General features: G+C 44.8%; 1 protein-coding gene across 1 annotated transcript; it reads left to right on the top strand.

Moving 5' to 3' along the window:
• The first annotated feature begins 11,868 nt into the window (after nucleotides 1-11,868).
• Nucleotides 11,869-17,331, top strand: LOC139539525 (cytochrome b-c1 complex subunit 6, mitochondrial-like). Its single transcript, XM_071342567.1, has 4 exons — nucleotides 11,869-12,043; nucleotides 12,304-12,336; nucleotides 12,548-12,709; nucleotides 17,129-17,331. The coding sequence occupies exons 1-4, from the start codon at nucleotides 11,999-12,001 to the stop codon at nucleotides 17,159-17,161; spliced, it is 273 nt and encodes a 90-aa protein (XP_071198668.1). The 5' UTR covers nucleotides 11,869-11,998; the 3' UTR covers nucleotides 17,162-17,331.
• Nucleotides 17,332-18,361: the final 1,030 nt, after the last annotated feature.

Raw genomic sequence — 18,361 nt, 5'->3', positions numbered from 1 at the left:
TTTATTCTTCATGGTATACTGACAAAATATTTTTTTATGAATTAGCGTTACATGATTTACACTTCGAACACACCGACAGCGTCATTGTCACACCCTGATCTGTTTCCCCTGCCTTTGTGATTGTCTCCACCCACCTCCAGGTGTCACCTATTTTCCCCATTAGTCCCTGGGTACTTATTCATGTGTTCCCTGTTTGTCTGTTGCCAGTTCGTCTTGTCAAGTCAATCAGTGTGGTTGTCCGTGCTCCTGGTTTTTTCCCCCTTATTTCTGTTTTTGCTAGTCTTCCCAGTTTTGACCCTTGACTCTGAACCCGCCTGTCTGACCATACTGCCTGCCTTCCCCTTCGAGCCTGCCTGCCACTCTGTACCTCCTGGACTCTGACCTAGTTTATGATCTTTTGCCTGTACACAACCATTCTCTTGCCTGCCCCTTGGATTATAATAAATATCAGACTCGAACTGTCTGCCTCCCATGTCTGCATCTGGGTCTTGCTCGGTGCCCTTATAAGTCATTGCGTGTTGGTACATTACATTCATTTCCATTGAAATGCTGCGTTTGCCTTGCAGCATTGCGTTGTTGCACAGGCAGTTGCAGTGCGTTCGGTGTGGTGGATAACGCTTTGAACACGCTGACAGCGTCGCTGCGCAAAATAGTACGCAGCATCATCTGGATATGTATGCAACAACAGTTCAACATTCACTGTCTACTACCATTTCTGTCAAGCCGTCTACACGTACAGGTTGACACATACGTTCGATAAATCCAAGATATGCACCACACCGAACGTACTGCAACGCAATGCTGCAACGCTGTGGTCAGGGAGGGTACTTCAGGTGCACGACACATTTCCCCCCAAGAGATCTGGTGGTCCTCGGAAAGGAAAGAATTGGGAACCACTGCCATAGAGCAGGGGTCGGCAACAGGCGGTGTGCGGGCCAAAATCACAGACGTTTAGAAAAGCATAAAAATGATGTTTCTATTGGGTGAAAAAAATGACAAATCACCAGGAATCCAGCCCAAAAAATTATAGAAAAATTCAGCTAAAAAATGTATTGTTATTTTTAAATAAAATCTCTAGTTGGGGTTAGTTCTGGTCAATTTGCAGTGTACAAATTATTATAATTATTTTTCATTCGCGCCAAAATAAATCGTCCCACAGCTGAATCTAGTCGCCTACCCCTGCCATAGAGTGTAGATTGAGGGGTGTGTGAGTGGTAGGAATCAGTGACCTGGAAGAATCCAGGGGGCATGGGTCCACCGGGCATCCCCTCTCCAGGGGGAATCCCCCCCATCACAGGACTGGGGGCTGCAGCAGCACTCTGTAAACAAAACAAACGCCAGTTAGAGGGGTTTCATCGGGGTCAATTCCATTTCAATTTAGTCAATTCAGGAAGTAAACTGCAATTCCAATTCTCCTCAATGCCTCTCTATGAGAAAACATTTGAATTGGAATTTGAATTTCCTTCTAAAACTGACTGAATTGAAATGGAATTGACCCAAACTCTGATCTATACTATATAAAACCAAGTCCAGTACTACTTTACTCCTTCATGGCCTTTTCCATCCCACACCAGTGTTTATCTTCATGTAAGCTTGTGTTATGTTCTAGGCTTATGTTTTATAAGTCATGTTTTTCATCTAAGAGATAGCTTGAATTTTGACTCAGAAAGGGTTGGTGACCACTGCCCTATATAGTGCACTACTATATAGAGAACAGGGTGCCATTTGGGATGTACCCTCTGCTGCGGGAGAGGAGGGCCAGGACTACCAGATACTTTAGTACAGGAGGGGGCAGATGTCATACTCTGTTCTGCTGCGGGAGAGGAGGGCCAGGACTACCAGATACTTTAGTACAGGAGGGGGCAGATGTCATACTCTGTTCTGCTGTGGGAGAGGAGAGCCAGGACTACCAGATACTTTAGTACAGGAGGGGGCAGATGTCATACTCTGTTCTGCTGTGGGAGAGGAGGGCCAGGACTACCAGATACTTTAGTACAGGAGGGGGCAGATGTCATACTCTGTTCTGCTGCGGGGAGAGGAGGGCCAGGACTACCAGATACTTTAGTACAGGAGGGGGCAGATGTCATACTCTGCTCTGTTGCGGGAGAGGAGGGCCAGGACTACCAGATACTTTAGTACAGGAGGGGGCAGATGTCATACTCTGTTGCCTGGGGGTCTGAGGAGGGCCAGGACTACCAGATACTTTAGTACAGGAGGGGGCAGATGTCATACTCTGTTCTGCTGCGGGAGAGGAGGGCCAGGACTACCAGATACTTTAGTACAGGAGGGGGCAGATGTCATACTCTGTTCTGCTGCGGGAGAGGAGGGCCAGGACTACCAGATACTTTAGTACAGGAGGGGGCAGATGTCATACTCTGTTCTGTTGCGGGAGAGGAGGGCCAGGACTACCAGATACTTTAGTACAGGAGGGGGCAGATGTCATACTCTGTTCTGCTGCGGGGAGAGGAGGGCCAGGACTACCAGATACTTTAGTACAGGAGGGGGCAGATGTCATACTCTGTTCTGCTGCGGGAGAGGAGGGCCAGATGTCATACTCTGTTCTGCTGCAGGAGAGGAGGGCCAGATGTCATACTCTGTTCTGCTGTGGGAGAGGAGGGCCAGGACTACCAGATACTTTAGTACAGGAGGGGGCAGATGTCATACTCTGTTCTGCTGCGGGAGAGGAGGGCCAGATGTCATACTCTGTTCTGCTGTGGGAGAGGAGGGCCAGGACTACCAGATACTTTAGTACAGGAGGGGGCAGATGTCATACTCTGCTCTGCTGCGGGAGAGGAGGGCCAGGACTACCAGATACTTTAGTACAGGAGGGGGCAGATGTCATACTCTGTTGCCTGGGGGTCTGAGGAGGGGAGCAGCTGAGTGGGGGTCAGGTGGGGGCCCGACCCTGGGGGGGAGGGTTTCTTTATGACAGACTAGATCCATGCCTCTGGGTCAGTGTGTGTGTTTAAGAGTTAGGCCAAGCTGTCCTTGTTTCAGACAGAGTCATTAAAGAGGGGTTAGGAAAGGTTAGGCCCCAGCCACTGTTGTTGTGCTCGCTGTACAAAAACAGACAAACGCTCCCATCCACATCGACAGGGCTGTAGTGGAACGGGTTGAGAGAAGTTCCTCTGTGTCCAATCACTAAGTACTTAAAATGGTCCACACACATGCACACAGTAGTGAAGAAGGCACAACAGTGTCTCTTCCCCCTCAGGAGGTTGAAAAGATTTGGATTTTATTTTATTTTATTTAACCTTTATTTAACTAGGCAAGTCAGTTAAGGACAAATTCTTATTTTCAATGACGGCCAAACCCGGACGAAGTTGGGCCAATTGTGCGCCGCCCTATGAGACTCGCAATCACGGCCAGTTGTGATACAGCCTGGAACCGAATCGGGTCTGTAGTGACGCTGAGATGCAGTGCCTTAGACCGCTGCGCCACTCGGAAGCCATGGGCCCACAAATCCTCAAAAAGCACCATTGAGAGCATCTTGACTGGCTGCATCACTGCTTGGTATGACAACTGCACCCCCCTCGATTGCATGGCGCTACAGAGGGTGGTCTGGACAGCCCAGTACATCACTGGGGCTGAGCTCCCTGCCATCCAGGACCTCTATATCAGGCAAGGAAGGCCCAGAAAATTGTTAAAGACTCCAGCCACCCAAACTATAGACTGTTCTCTCGGCTTCCGCACAGCAAGCTGTACCAGAGCAACAAGTCTGACACCAACAGGCTCCTGAACAGCTTCTATCCCCAAGCCATAAGACTGCTAAACAGCTAACAAAATGGCTACACAGACTATCTTCATTCACCCTTTCATTTTTGCACTGACTCTAGGTACACTCACACTGACACACACTGAGTCTACACACACACACACACACATTCACATACAATCCTCATATACGCTGCTGCTACTCCGTTTATCATACAGTATATCCTGATGCCTAGTCACTAGTGATGGGGGGGGGGGGATTGATAGTTACATATCGGGAAATTATTTTTGACAATATAGATACAATATCGCAATATAATTTTTGCGCTAGTTGGCTGTACCTGCACCAAAACTCCAGTATTTTTCCTTCATAGTTTGTTCTCCATCTTTTTAATTAGGGAGCCAATTTGTTTTCGGCACTTTTATTTACATGACTGATAAATTAATTATCATGGCTATCTTGTCTCTCTGCAGCAGACGCATATGGTGAGCAATATGTTAGGAACATCGAATCACAATAAATTCACAATACATATAGAGTCGTGAAATTTGTATCAGCTCCTAAGTATTGTGATAACAATGTATCGTGAGGTCCCTGGCAATCCCCAGCCCTACTAGTCACCTTACCCCTATACATATCTACCACTCCAGTATCCCTGCACATTGGAAATATGGCATTGGAACTGACCCTGTACATAGCTTACTTAATCGTGTTCTTCTTATTTCTATTTCTCGTGCATTTTGTTTCTGCTTTATAGTACTACATTTGTACTGCTGATATTGATTACTGATTTGTTGCCAGAAATGAATTTCCCTTTACCTGACAATACAACTTGAAACTGAAGTAGGACCTTGCAGTAGGACCCAGAGAAGAGAACTCTCAGGCTCTCTTCTACTACTAAACCATCCTCCCCTCCCCTTGCCTTCTCCTTCCTCCCCCTGCCATCTCAATTCAATTCAATTCAAGGGGCTTTATTTGCATGGGAAACATATGTTAACATTGCCAAAGCAAGTGAAGTAGATAATATACAAAAGTGAAATAAACAATAAAAATGAACAGTAAACATTACACTCACAGAAGTTCCAAAAGAATAAAGACATTACAAATGTCATATTATGTATATATACAGTGTTGTAACGATGTGCAAGTGGTTAATGTACAAAAGGGAAAATAAATAAACATAAATATGGGTTGTATTTACAATGGTGTTTGTTCTTCACTGGTTGCCCTTTTCTTGTGGCAACAGGTCACAAATCTTGCTGCTGTGATGGCACACTGGGGTATTTCACCCAGTAGATATGGGAGTTTATCAAAATCGGGTTCGTTTTCGAATTCTTTGTGGATCTGTGTAATCTGAGGGAAATATGTGTCTCTAATATGGTCATACATTTGGCAGGAGGCTAGGAAGTGCAGCTCAGTTTCCACCTCATTTTGTGGGCAGTGTCTTCTCTTGAGAGCCAGGTCTGCCTACGGCGGCCTTTCTCAATAGCAAAGCTATGCTCACTGAGTCTGTACATAGTCAAAGCTTTCCTTAAGTTTGGGTCAGTCACAGTGGTCAGGTATTCTGCCACAGTGTACTCTCTGTTTAGGGCCAAATAGCATTCTAGTTTGCTCTATTATTTTGTTAATTCTTTCCTATGTGTCAAGTAAGAATTTTTTGGTTTTGTCATGATTTGGTTGGGTCTAGTTGTGTTGCTGTCCTGGGGCTCTGTGGGTCTGTTTGTGTTTGTGAACAGAGACCCAAGACCAGCTTGCTTAAGGGACTCTTCTCCAGGTTCATCTCTCTGTAGGTGATGGCGTTGGTATGGAAGGTTTGGGAATCGCTTCCTTGTAGAATTTAATAGCTTTTTTCTGGATTTTGATCATTAGCGGGTATCGGCCAAATGCTGCTCTGCATGCATTATTTGGTGTTTTACGCTGTACACAGTGGATATTTTTGCAGAATTCTGCATGCGGAGTCTCAATTTAGTGTTTGTCCCATTTTGTGAATTCCTGGTTGGTGAGCGGACCCCAGACCTCACAACCATAAAAGGCAATGTGTTCTATAACTGATTCAAGTATTTTTTGCCAGGTCCTAATTGGTATGTCGAATTTAAGATGGCGCCAGAGAAGAAGGCAGACGTTTGACGTGCCCCCAACTGATTGTGTTTTTGTTCGTTTATTTGCGTTGTTTGTAACTTTTTTAAAGCGTATTTTGTACATAATGTTGCCGCTACCGTCTCTTATGACCGAAAATAACATCTGGACATCAGGACTGCGATTACTCACCACGGACTGGCAGAATACTTTGTTTCCTTTAACGAGTCTGACGAGGCCGACGCGAATGAAATACTGCTTTCTCAGGAACAGGCCCAGATCCCCGTGATTTGCGTTAAGAGGAGGCGGAGAAAAAGGGGCATGAGGGCGGCCTGCCTTCTGAGAATTCGTAGGCGATCGAATAAATCCCCACTTCCTTCCAATCTGCTAGCAAACGTGCAATCTTTGGACAATAAAATAGATGACCTATGCGGAAGATTAAACTACCAACGGGACATAATTTTAAAAAATATCTTATTCTTCACGGAGACGTGGCTGAATGACGACACTATCAACATACAGCTGGCTAGTTATACGCTGCACCGGCAGCATAGAACAGCGGCATCTGGTAAGACAAGGGGCAGCGGACTATGTATTTTTGTAAATAACAGCTGGTGCACGATATCTAAGGAAGTCTCGAGCTATTGCTCGCCTGAGGTTGAGTATCTCATGATAAACTGTAGACCACACTAACTAGCTTCATCTGTATTTTTCGTAGCTGTTTACATACCACCACAGTCAGAGGCTGGCACTAAGATGGCATTAATGAGCTGTATTCAGTCATAAGCAAACAAGAAAACGCTCACCCAGAGGCGGCGCTCCTAGTAGCCAGGGACTTTAATGCAGGGAAACTTAAATACGTTTTACCAAATTTCTATAAGGATGTTAAATGTGTAACCAGAGGAAAGAAACTCGGCAGACATCCTGACTGGTTGCATCACTGCCTGGTATGGCAACTGCTCTGCCTCCGACCACAAGGCACAACAGAGGGTAGTGCAAACGGCCCAGTACATCACTGTGGCCAAACTTCCTGCCGTCCAGGACCTCTATACCAGGCGGTGTCAGAGGAAGGCCCTAAAAATTGTCTTAGACTCCAGTCACCCTGGTCATAGACTGTTCTCTCTGCTACCGCATGGCAAGTGGTACCGGAGCACCAAGTCTAGGTCCAAGAGACTTCTAAACAGCTTCTACCCCCAAGCCATAAGACTCCTGCACAGCTAATCAAATGGCTACCCAGACTATTTGCATTGTATATAGCCCGGTATTGTTATTTACTGCTGCTCTTGAATTATTTGTTATTCTCTTACTTTTTTGCGGTTATTTTCTTAAAACTGCATTGTTGGTTAAGGGCTTGTATGTAAGCATTTCACTGTAAGGTCTTCACCTGTTGTATTTGGCGCACGTGACAAATAACATTTGATTTGATTCACTAAAAAGCTCTGGTGAACACAGAGAATAGTGGAATTGGTGTCATAGACTACTGATAAGGGATAAGAGGCTAATAAGTTCAAAGCTCAGTTGCACTTGACCTACCAGCAGTAAATGATGCGCAAGCAGTAAATGAAAAAAGTAAAGAGCGTACGATATGTTATCACTTCGTTCCAAGATGGTGTAGCAGTTGGACTTCTGTTTGTCTTTTCCCGTCCCGTCCCGTATATATATTTTTCTTCGTATATATTTCTGAAATATTTTTTATATATTTTTTTATCTCAATTTCCATCTACGGACTGAACATACTCTCCTGCAACCCGCCTCACACAATGTGGTACGGATCTGCTATTTTTACACTTTTTACCCTGGAACCCCCATCAGGAGCTAGCCAGCTAACTAGCTACTAGCTAGTAGTCAGTTAGCCACTACTAGCAGTCATCACCGTTAACTCGGACATCAGCCAGCCTCAGCCTGGTCAATTCCTGCCAGTCTGCACAGCGTGATATCAACCCAGAGCATATCGGACTGATTTTTCTCAACCACATCTCCGGATTTCTACCGCAAGCTCTGAACCTTTACACCGGATCATCACAGCTAGCTAGCTGCTATCCGAGTGGCTACTGCTGGCTAACGTCTCTGTCCCGAAGCAAGCACCAGTTAGCCTGGAGCTAGCCTCGAGCTAGGCCCATCTCCTGGCTAGCTGAAGAGGTCCATCAGCCAATTCTTGGGCTACAATACCTATTTTGCCAATTGGCCTGGACCCTTTTACTGCCGACACGGAGCCCCGCCGATCCAGCACGACTGGTCTGCCGATGTAACCGTCCGAGGGGGTTTCAACAGGCTCTTCCGTTGCGACGGCCCCCGAAGGCCCATCTGCTTTCCTGCTAACCCCGGCCCGCTAGCTGTCTGAATCGGTGTGTCTCCAGCTTGCCTAGTTACTCACTGGACCCTATGATCACTCGGCTACACATGCCTCTCCCTAATGTCAATATGGCTTGTCTATTGCTGTTTTGGTTAGTGATTATTGTCTTATTTCATTGTAGAGCCTCCAGCCCTGCTCAATATGCCTTAGCTAGCACCATTCGTTAAATGGTGCCTCTAGAGACAAAATCTCTCTCATCGTCACTCAATGCCTAGGTTTACATCCACTGTATTCACATCCTACCATACCCTTGTCTGTACATTATGCCCTGAATCTATTCTTCCGCGCCCAGAAATCTGCTCCTTTTACTCTGCTCCGAATGCAATAGACGACCAGTTCTTATAGACTTTAGCCGTACCCTTATCCTACCATTCCTCTGTTCCTCTGGTGATGTAGAGGTTAACCCAGGCCCTGCAGCCCCTAGCTCCACTCCCATTCCCCAGGGGCGCTCATTTGTTGACGTCTGTAACTGTAAAAGCCTTGGTTTCATGCATGTTAACATTAGAAGCCTCCTCCCTAAGTTTGTTTTATTCACTGCTTTAGCACACTCAGCCAAGCCAGATGTCCTAGCCGTGTCTGAATCCTGGCTTAGGAAGACCACCAAAAATCCAGAAATGTCCATCCCTAACTATAACATTTTCCGACAAGATAGAACTGCCAAAGGGGGCGGAGTTGCAATCTACTGCAGAGATCTGTCATACTATCCAGGTCTGTGCCCAAACAATTTGAGCTTCTACTTTTAAAAATCCACCTTTCCAGAAACAAGTCTCTCACCGTTGCCTCTTGTTATACACCCCCTTCAGCTTTCAGCAATGTGAGCAACTTGCCCTTATCCTACCATTCCTCTGTTCCTCTGGTGATGTAGAGGTTAACCCAGGCCCTGCAAGCCCCTAGCTCCACTCCCATTCCCCAGGGGCGCTCATTTGTTGACGTCTGTAACTGTAAAAGCCTTGGTTTCATGCATGTTAACATTAGAAGCCTCCTCCCTAAGTTTGTTCTATTCACTGCTTTAGCACACTCAGCCAAGCCAGATGTCCTAGCCGTGTCTGAATCCTGGCTTAGGAAGACCACCAAAAATCCAGAAATGTCCATCCCTAACTATAACATTTTCCGACAAGATAGAACTGCCAAAGGGGGCGGAGTTGCAATCTACTGCAGAGATCTGTCATACTATCCAGGTCTGTGCCCAAACAATTTGAGCTTCTACTTTTAAAAATCCACCTTTCCAGAAACAAGTCTCTCACCGTTGCCTCTTGTTATACACCCCCTTCAGCTTTCAGCAATGTTAAGCAACTTGCCCAAGCCCCCCCTGCTTCTTCTTCACCCAAATCCAGACAGCTGAAGTTCTGAAAGAGCTGCAAAATCTAGATCCCTACAAATCAGCTGGGCTAGACAATCTGGAACCTCTCTTTCTAAAATTATCCGCTGAAATTGTTGCAATCCCTATTACTAGCCTATTCAACCACTCTTTCGTATCGTCTGAGATCCCCAAAGATTGGAAAGATGCCGCGGTCATCCCCCTCTTCAAAGGGGGGGACACTCTAGACCCAAACTGTTATAGACCTATATCTATCCTTCCCTGCCTTTCTAAAATATTCGAAAGCCAAGTTAACAACTAGATCACCGACAATTTTGAATCCCACTGTACCTTCTCCACTATGCAATCTGGTTTCTGAGCTGGTCATGGGTGCACCTCAGTCACGCTCAAGGTCCTAAACGATATCATAACCGCCATCGATAAAAGACAGCACTGTGCAGCCGTCTTCATCGACCTGGCCAAGGCTTTCGACTCTGTCAATCATCACATTCTTATTGGAAGACTCAACAGCCTTGGTTTCCCAAATGACTGCCTCGCCTGGTTCACCAACTACTTCTCAGATAGAGTTCAGTGTGTCAAATCGGAGGGCCTGTTGTCCGGACCTCTGGCAGTTTCTATGGAGGTGCCACAGGGTTCAATTCTCGGGCCGACTCTTTTCTCTGTATACATCAATGATGTCACCCTTGATGCTGGTTATTCTCTGATCCACCTCTACGCAGACGACACCATTCTGTTTCTATCTGGCCCTTCTTTGGACACTGTGTTAACAAACCTTCGAACGAGCATCAATGCCATACAACACTCCTTCCTTGACCTCCAACTGCTTTTAAATGCAAGTTAAACTAAATGCATGCTCTTCAACCGATTGTTGCCCGCACCCGCCCGCCCGACTAGCATCATTACTCTGGACGGTTCTGACTTAGAATATATGGACAACTACAAATACCTTGGTGTCTGGTTAGACTGTAAACTCTCCATCCAGACTCACATTAAGCATCTCCAATTCAAAATTAAATCTAGAATCGGCTTCCTATTTCACAACAAAGCATCCTTCACTCATGCTGCCAAACATACCCTCGTAAAACTGACTATCCTACCGATCCTTGACTTCGGCGATGTCATTTACAAAATAGCCTCCAACACTCTACTCAGCAAACTGGATATAGTCTACCACAGTGCCATCCGTTTTGTCACCAAAGCCCCATATACTACCCACCACTGCGACCTGTATGCTCTCGTTGGCTGGCCCTCAATACATATTCATCGCCAAACCCACTGGCTCCAGCTCATCTATAAGTCTCAGCTCACTGGTCAACATAGCAATACCCACCCGTAGCACGCGCTCCAGCAGGTATATTTCACTGGTCATCCCCAAAGCCAACACTTGCTTTGGCCGCCTTTCCTTCCAGTTCTCTGCTGCCAATGACTGGAACGAACTGCAAAAATCACTGAATCTGGAGTCTTATATCTCCCTCTCTAACTTTAAGCATCAGCTGTCAGAGCAGCTTACTGACCACTGTACCTGTACACAGCCAATCTGTAAATAGCACACCCAACTACCTCATCCCATAGTGTTATTTATGCTCTTGCTCTTTTGCACCCCAGTATCTCTACTTGCACATCATTATCTGCACATCTATCACTCCAGTGTTTATGCTAAATTGTAATTATTTTGCCTCTATGGCCTATTTATTGCCTAACCTCCCTACTCTTCTACATTTGCACACACTGTACATCGATTTTTATATTGTGTTATTGACTGTACATTTGTTTATGTGTAACTCTGTGTTGTTGTTTTTGTCGTGCTGCTTTTCTTTATCTTGTCCAGGTCGCAGTTGTAAATGAGAACTTGTTCTCAACTGGCCTACCTGGATAAATAAAGGTGAAGTAAAAAAAATATTGTTGCTCTGATCCTCACATCATTTGAATATAGGCACTTCAAGGTCCAATCAAACTTGGATTTTTTTCCTGGACTTTGCCCTTTGATCTTGGATATCTCATATCTCACTCTGTACTCAAACAATTTTTGGGGTGTTTCATTTAGATTTTTTAAAATTGGGATTTAGAATTTGGGAAATAGGTCTAGAAGTGAAATGGCTGTCCTGTACGTGACTGAATCCCTTTAAACGGTATGTAACTACTCCGTTGCACAACGCAGCAGTAGCGTACAGTGACTCAACTAGGTGCCATTATTAAACATAGAAGAAGTAGCGGGTCGTCACTAGTTACCATAGCTACAAAGTTATAAACCTCGCCCATTTCTGCAATTTATCTTCTTAAAATCTGATCTTAAACCTAGCCCTAACCGTAACCCACTGCTAACCTTATGCCTAACCTTAAATTAAGACCAAAAAGGAACAAACAAATAATATTTGTACGATATAGCCAATTTCGACTTTGTGGCTGTGGTAACTAGTGGACACCGAAGTAATGTGACGACATGATAACATCCGGTGAGTGACCTGGTCTGGTCCGTCCTCCAACATCAAATTCATCATCTAACAGTCGGTCATACCAGGTCAAGAGCATAAACGTCATGGTTTTCGAGGAGAAAATGATACTGAACGGGGAACCTGAAGATGTAAGACGTGAACTCACCATGTTGTATTCAATATCTCGTTAAATATTGAACGGGCTCATTTGTTAAAGGCTAAACTTGAGAGAGCCAAAGTGGCTAGCAGATTCGTTAGCAAACTCGCTAGCTAGTTAGCCAATAATCTGCTAGGTTGCTGTCGATCAACCAGTGGCAATAAATAGTACGCGCCAGCTAGCTTAGTATATTGCCCAGTGTGTAACATCGGTGTAATGTTTCGAGTGGTTTAAAATGTGTTTTTCTTTCAGGAAGAAGAGGAGGAGGAGGAGGAAGATATGGTGGTATGAATCGATTTGGTTTGATTCAGCATAATCTGCCCACCTTGCATTTGTTCTAAAACCCACATAATATGTTCTAACATAGCTAACTATATGTCATGCAACTGGAGAGAATAGCCTGGTCCCAGATCTGTTTGAGCTACAAACAGATCTGAGACCAGGCTAGGGGAATAGATGGTTTGTGTACTTATTGACCTTGGTTTATCTATTCCAGGACCCCCTTGAGGTGGTGCGGGACAAGTGTGCGCAGGCAGAGCACTGCGTCCACGCCAGAGCGAAACTGGAGGACTGTGAATCCAGGGTCGGCTCCAAGTCCGAAACCAGAGAGGACTGCACCGAGGAGCTTTTCGACTTCCTCCATGCGCGGGACCACTGTGTATGTGAGATCTACCCAGACACTTTCACCAACAGTGAAGAAGCGGGTGCAAGGGAATACATACAAGCAGGCATGAGAGTGCATGTGACTCCATTGATAATGCCTGCAGGTCTTGATAGAGCCTACTCAAATCAAATGTTATTTGTCATATGCTTCGTAAACAACAGGTGCAGACTAACAGTGAAATGCTTACTTACGGGCCTTTCCCAACAATGCAGAGAAAAAATTATAGAAAAAAAACAAGGAATAAATACACAATGAGTAACGATAACCTGGCTATAAACACAGGCTACCAGTACCGAGTTTATGTGCTGGGGTACGAGCTAATTGAGGTAGATATGTACAGTTGAAGTCAGAAGTTTACATACACCTTAGCCAATTACATTTAAAATCAGTTTTCACAATTCCTGACATTTAATCCTAGTAAAAATTCCCTGTCTTAGGTCAGATAGGATCACTACTTTATTTTAAGAATGTGAAATGTCAGAATAATAGTACAGTGATTTTATTTCAGCTTTTTTTATTTATCACATTCCCAGGGGGTCAGAAGTTTACATACACTCAATTAGTATTGTTTGGTTGCATTGCCTTTTAAATTGTTGAACTTGGGTCAAACGTTTCGGGTAGCCTTCCACAAGCTTCCCACAATAAGTTGGGTGAATTTTGGCCCATTCCTCCTGACAGAGCTGGTGTAAATTGAGTGAGACTTGTAGGCCTCCTTGCTCGCACACGCTTTTTCAGTTCTGCCCACAAATTTTCTATAGGATTGAGGTCAGGGCTTTGTGATGGCCACTCCAATACCTTGACTTTGTCCTTAAGCCATTTTTCCAAAACTTTGGAAGTATACTTGGGGTCAATGTCCATTTGGAAGACCCATTTGCGACTAAGATTTAACTTCCTGAATGATGTCTTGAGATGCTGCATCAATATATCCACATCATTTTCCTCCCTCATGATGCCATCTGTTTTGTGAAGTGCACCAGTCCCTTCTGCAGCAAAGCACCCTCACAACATGATGCTACTACCGCTGTGCGTCACGGTTCGGCTGGTGTTCTTCGGTTTGCAAGCCTCCCCCGTTTTCCTCCAAACATAACGATGGTCATTATGGCCAAACAATTCTATTTTTGTTTCATCAGACCAGAGTGCATTTCTCCAAAAAGTACGATCTTTGTCCCCATGTGAAGTTGCAAACCGTAGTCTGGCTTTTTTATGGTGGTTTTGGAGCAGTGGCTTCTTCCTTGCTGAGCGGCCTTTCAGGTTATGTCGATATAGGACTCGTTTTACTGTGGATAAAGATACTTTTGTACCCGTTTCCTCCAGCGTCTTCACAAGGTCCTTTGCTGTTGTTTTGGGATTAAGTTGCATTTCTCACCAAAGTACGTTCATCTGTAGGAGACAGAACGCCTCTCCTTCCTGAGCGGTATCACGGCCCATGGTGGTATGATTGTCCCATGGTGTTTATACATGCGTACTATTGTTTGTACAGATGAACGTGGTACATTTGGCATTTGGAAATTGCTCCCAAGGATGAACCAGACTTGTGGAGGTCTACAAATATTTTTCTGAGGTCTTGGCTGATTTCTTTTGATTTTCCCATGATATAAAGCAAAGAGGCACTGAGTTTGAAGGTAGGCCTTGAAATACATCTACAGGTACACCTCCAATTGACTCAATTGATGTCAATTAGCCTATCAGAAGCTTCTAAAGCCATGACATCATTTTCTGGAATTTTCCAAGCTGTTTAAAGGCACAGTCAACTTAGTGAATGTGAACTTCTGACCCACTGGAATTGTGATACAGTGAATTATACGTGAAATAATCTGTCTGTAAACAATTGTTGGAAAAATGACTTGTGTCATGCACAAAGTAGATGTCCTAACCGACTTACCAAAACTATAGTTTGTTAACAAGAAATTTGTGGAGTGGTTGAAAACGAGTTTTAATGACTCCAGCCTAAGTGTATGTAAACTTCCGACTTCAACTGTACATATAGGTAGGGGTAAAGTGACTAGGAAACAGTATAGATAATAAGGAGTAGTAGCAGCAGCAGTGTATGTGATGAGTCAAGAGTTACTGCAAAAGAGGGTCAACGCAGATAGTCCGGGTAGCTATATGGTTAACTATTTAGTAGTCTTATGGCTTGAGGGTAGAAGCAGTTCAGGGTCCTGTTGGTTCCACACTTGGTGCATCGGTACCACTTGCCGTGCAGTAGCAGAGGGAACAGTCTGATGTATTGTTTTATTTATTTATAGGGGACAATGTACATTAATCAACATCAATAATGCAATATCCATGTAAATGTGCCGGGGATAGCCAAAAGATCATTTGCATTCGTAGTCCCTGGGCAGTTAAGGACAATTACACAGCCACAATACAAAAACTCACTAAAACAATACAAAAATACCAATACATTACATCCAATAATATATAATTCTAACGACAACAACAACACTATCATAAACTAGTCTTACATATGAGGAACCACAGATAACTCATGTGTACAGGTTTGGATAGATTTTAGCCATGTTTTCAATTCAAATTTAAAAGTACAATAATCAGTGATTTGGGTACCTGGAGTCTTTGACCATTTTTAGGGCCTTCATCTGACACCGCTTAGAGGTCCTGGATGGCAGGGAGCTCGGCCACTGTGAGGTACTGGGCCGTACGCAGTACCCTCTGTAGCGCCTTGTGGTCGGATGCCAAGCAGTTGCCATATCAAGCGGTGATGCAACCAGTCAAGTTGCTTTCAATGGTGCAGCTGTAGAACTTTTTGAGGATCTGAGGGCACATGACAAATATTTTCAGCCTCCTGAGGGGGAAGAGGCGTTGTCATCCCTTCTTCATGACTGTGTTGGTGTGTGTGAACCATGTTAATTCCTTAGTGATGTGGACACTGAGGAACTTGAAGTTCTCGACCCTCTCCACTACAGTCCGTCGATGTGGATGGGGGTGTGCTTGGCCATCCATTTCCTTTAGTCCATGATCAGCTACTTTGTCTTGCTGATGTCGAGGGAGAGGCTGTTGTCCTGGCAACATACCTGCCTGGTGACTGACATCCTCCCTGTAGTCTGTCTCATCGTCGTTGGTGATCAGGTCTATCACTGTAGCGTCTTCAGCAAACTCAATGATGGTGTTGGAGTTGTGCGCAATCACGCAGTCATAAACAGGGAGTACAGGAGGGGACTAAGCACGCACCCCAGAGGGGACCCCGTATTGAGGGTCAGCGTGGTGGATGTGTTGTTGCCTACGCTCACCACCTGGGGGCGGCCCATCAGGAAGTCCAGGATCCAGTTGCAGAGGGAGGTGTTTAGTCCCAGGGTCCTGAGCTTAGTGATGAGCTTGGAGGGCACTATGGTGTTGAACACTGAGCTGCAGTCAATGAACAACATTCTCACTTAGGTGTTCCTCTTGTCCAGGTGGGAGAGGCTAGTGTGGAGTGCAATAGACATTGCATCATCTGTGGATCTGTTGGGGCGGTATGTGAATTGGAGTGGGTCCAGTGTGTCTGGGATGATGGTGTCGATGTGAGCCATGCCCAGCCTTTCAATGCATTACATGGCTACAGATGTGAGTGCTACGGGGCGAAAGTCATTTAGACAGGCTACCTTGGCATTCTTGTGCACAGGGACTATGGTGGTCTGCTTGAAACACATAGATATTACAGACTGGTACTGTATGTAGGCTGGAGGTAGATCTCTCTGTCTGCCAAGAATGAACATGACACTGAGGCTGGCTGTCAGACTGACAGAAGAGTCATATCAGTGGGTTCATCTCAATAGTATATAGTGGTTTCCTCTCCTTCATCTGTACTGTTCTGAAAACAGTTGACAGAACTGTGGTTGAAACCATACTGGGTGTTTGCTTTCACCTGTCCAGTTCCTTCACGTTAGTGCAGATGATGGAGAGGAAACGAGGAGAGAAAGCAATTTAAGACTATTCGAGAGATGCGTAGTAGTATACTCCCTCCCTATATCTCTAGGGAAAATAATAGCCTAGTATTACTGTCAGCATTGGGCTACTCATCCAGGTGTACCACCACAACTGATGCATGGGTAAATTAGATGACTCAACATTTGAACTTCTACAAGCAAGATTATATCCAGGAGTCAGTGGATTTACTCTATTGCATGCTCCTCCTTCATTAAGTTCATCACGATTGGAGATGTTAGAATTTGAGAACAGTAGTTGAATAGCAGGATGGAGGAGAAGGCTGTGGAGAAACAGGGACATATGAGTGGACCGAACCTCATTTGGTGATAAGGCTGGGTGCTTTCTATCGTCAGACAGGAGGAATGAATAGAAAATACTCCCAACTTTGGATGGGATAACTAGCTACTTTAGGAGACAAGTGTCACTCACTTTGCATACATTTGTACAAGACAGTTTGCAATAACTTGTCCTTTAATTTCTGTCCTACAGGTGGCTCACAAAGTCTTCCATTCTGTCAAGTAAAGTCCCTCCAGCTCCCTGCACTACTGGCAGAAGTTCCTTGTCAGATATCGACAACTACCATTTAACTTAAGTGACAAGTACCTGGTTTTAAAGGATTCCTCTGAGTCTAAGTTGTAACCTCATACACACTGTATCTGTTCATGTGAATAAATTATAAATTAAGTGTTGAATCAGTGTTTGTTTTCTGTGTTTGGATTTAATATATTGGATGATGCGTCTAATCTTGTCTATCAGCTGGCGGTATAGCTATTGAGACTGAGAATGATGCATCAATTTAACAAGTGCAGCATACATTAATTTGGTCATTGGTCTAAACTGGATAATTGCAAAGCATTACAATTGTGTTTTATGTTTAGCTTAAACGCAATTTCACATAATGAAAACCTCTTGTATTGCATGCCTTCATGCAATCAACAGTCCCTGATAAGATACAATCATACTATATGGCACAAGAGTAGCCTAATGTGCCATGAAATATGTATCACTGGTTCCCCATCCGAATGTCTGTGCCTCTACCGATCGCTACATAGCTATTTCATTGCAGAGAAGACCGTGGCGTGGCGTTTGGCCAGAGCAATGAGACTGGGTAGCCAGGCAACCATCCTAAGGCAAACTGGACCATAGAATTAGGAATTAGAATACTAACTTAATAGGATCTATGAACTGGACCCTCAACTGCGCACTCTACCGTACACAGGCAAAACTAGGCTTCGCCTTCCTCTGCTAGTTAGCTACTTCCTTATTCTGTCTCGAGCCCGCCCGGGAAGGGCTACCGCAATTCGGGGCGTTCCTGCTTCTATAGGGGCATTTATACTTCTATAGGTCAATTTCTAAAATAGGCGTTCGGGGCGTTTATACTTCTATAGGTCAATTTCTAAAATAGGCGTTCGGGGCGTTTATACTTCTATAGGTCAATTTCTAAAATAGGACTCCGGTTCACAGGCGGGAGCGCTCAAGTACATTACAGTAACCCCACAGAATAAGAGGTGGGGGCGACAGCGGCAGCTAGCTAGTTAGGGCAACAGTAGATAGACACGTCCTTCGCTCCCACAGTTCTGTTAACGATGTCAGTTGTTTGGCAGGCGTTTAGGACTCTGGGTAATAACTAGCGAGTTGGAAAACTCCTGTACACAGTAGGCAGGATAGGTAACGTTAGCTAACACACCGGTGAACCTCGCCCCCGCTTATCGGGCACTGTTT

Source organism: Salvelinus alpinus, chromosome 15, assembly GCF_045679555.1.
Source record: "Salvelinus alpinus chromosome 15, SLU_Salpinus.1, whole genome shotgun sequence".
Classification (NCBI taxonomy): domain Eukaryota; kingdom Metazoa; phylum Chordata; class Actinopteri; order Salmoniformes; family Salmonidae; genus Salvelinus; species Salvelinus alpinus.
The sequence above is the reverse complement of the archived record's forward strand: the minus strand, read 5'-3'. Positions and strand labels throughout refer to the sequence as shown.

Coding starts and splice junctions, on each gene's coding strand:
- LOC139539525 (XM_071342567.1), top strand. CDS start 11,999: ATGGTTTTCGAGGAGAAAATGATACTGAACGGGGAACCTGAAGAT. Junction 12,044..12,303: donor TGAACGGGGAACCTGAAGAT/GTAAGACGTGAA, acceptor TTTTTCTTTCAG/GAAGAAGAGGAGGAGGAGGA. Junction 12,337..12,547: donor AGGAGGAGGAAGATATGGTG/GTATGAATCGAT, acceptor TATCTATTCCAG/GACCCCCTTGAGGTGGTGCG.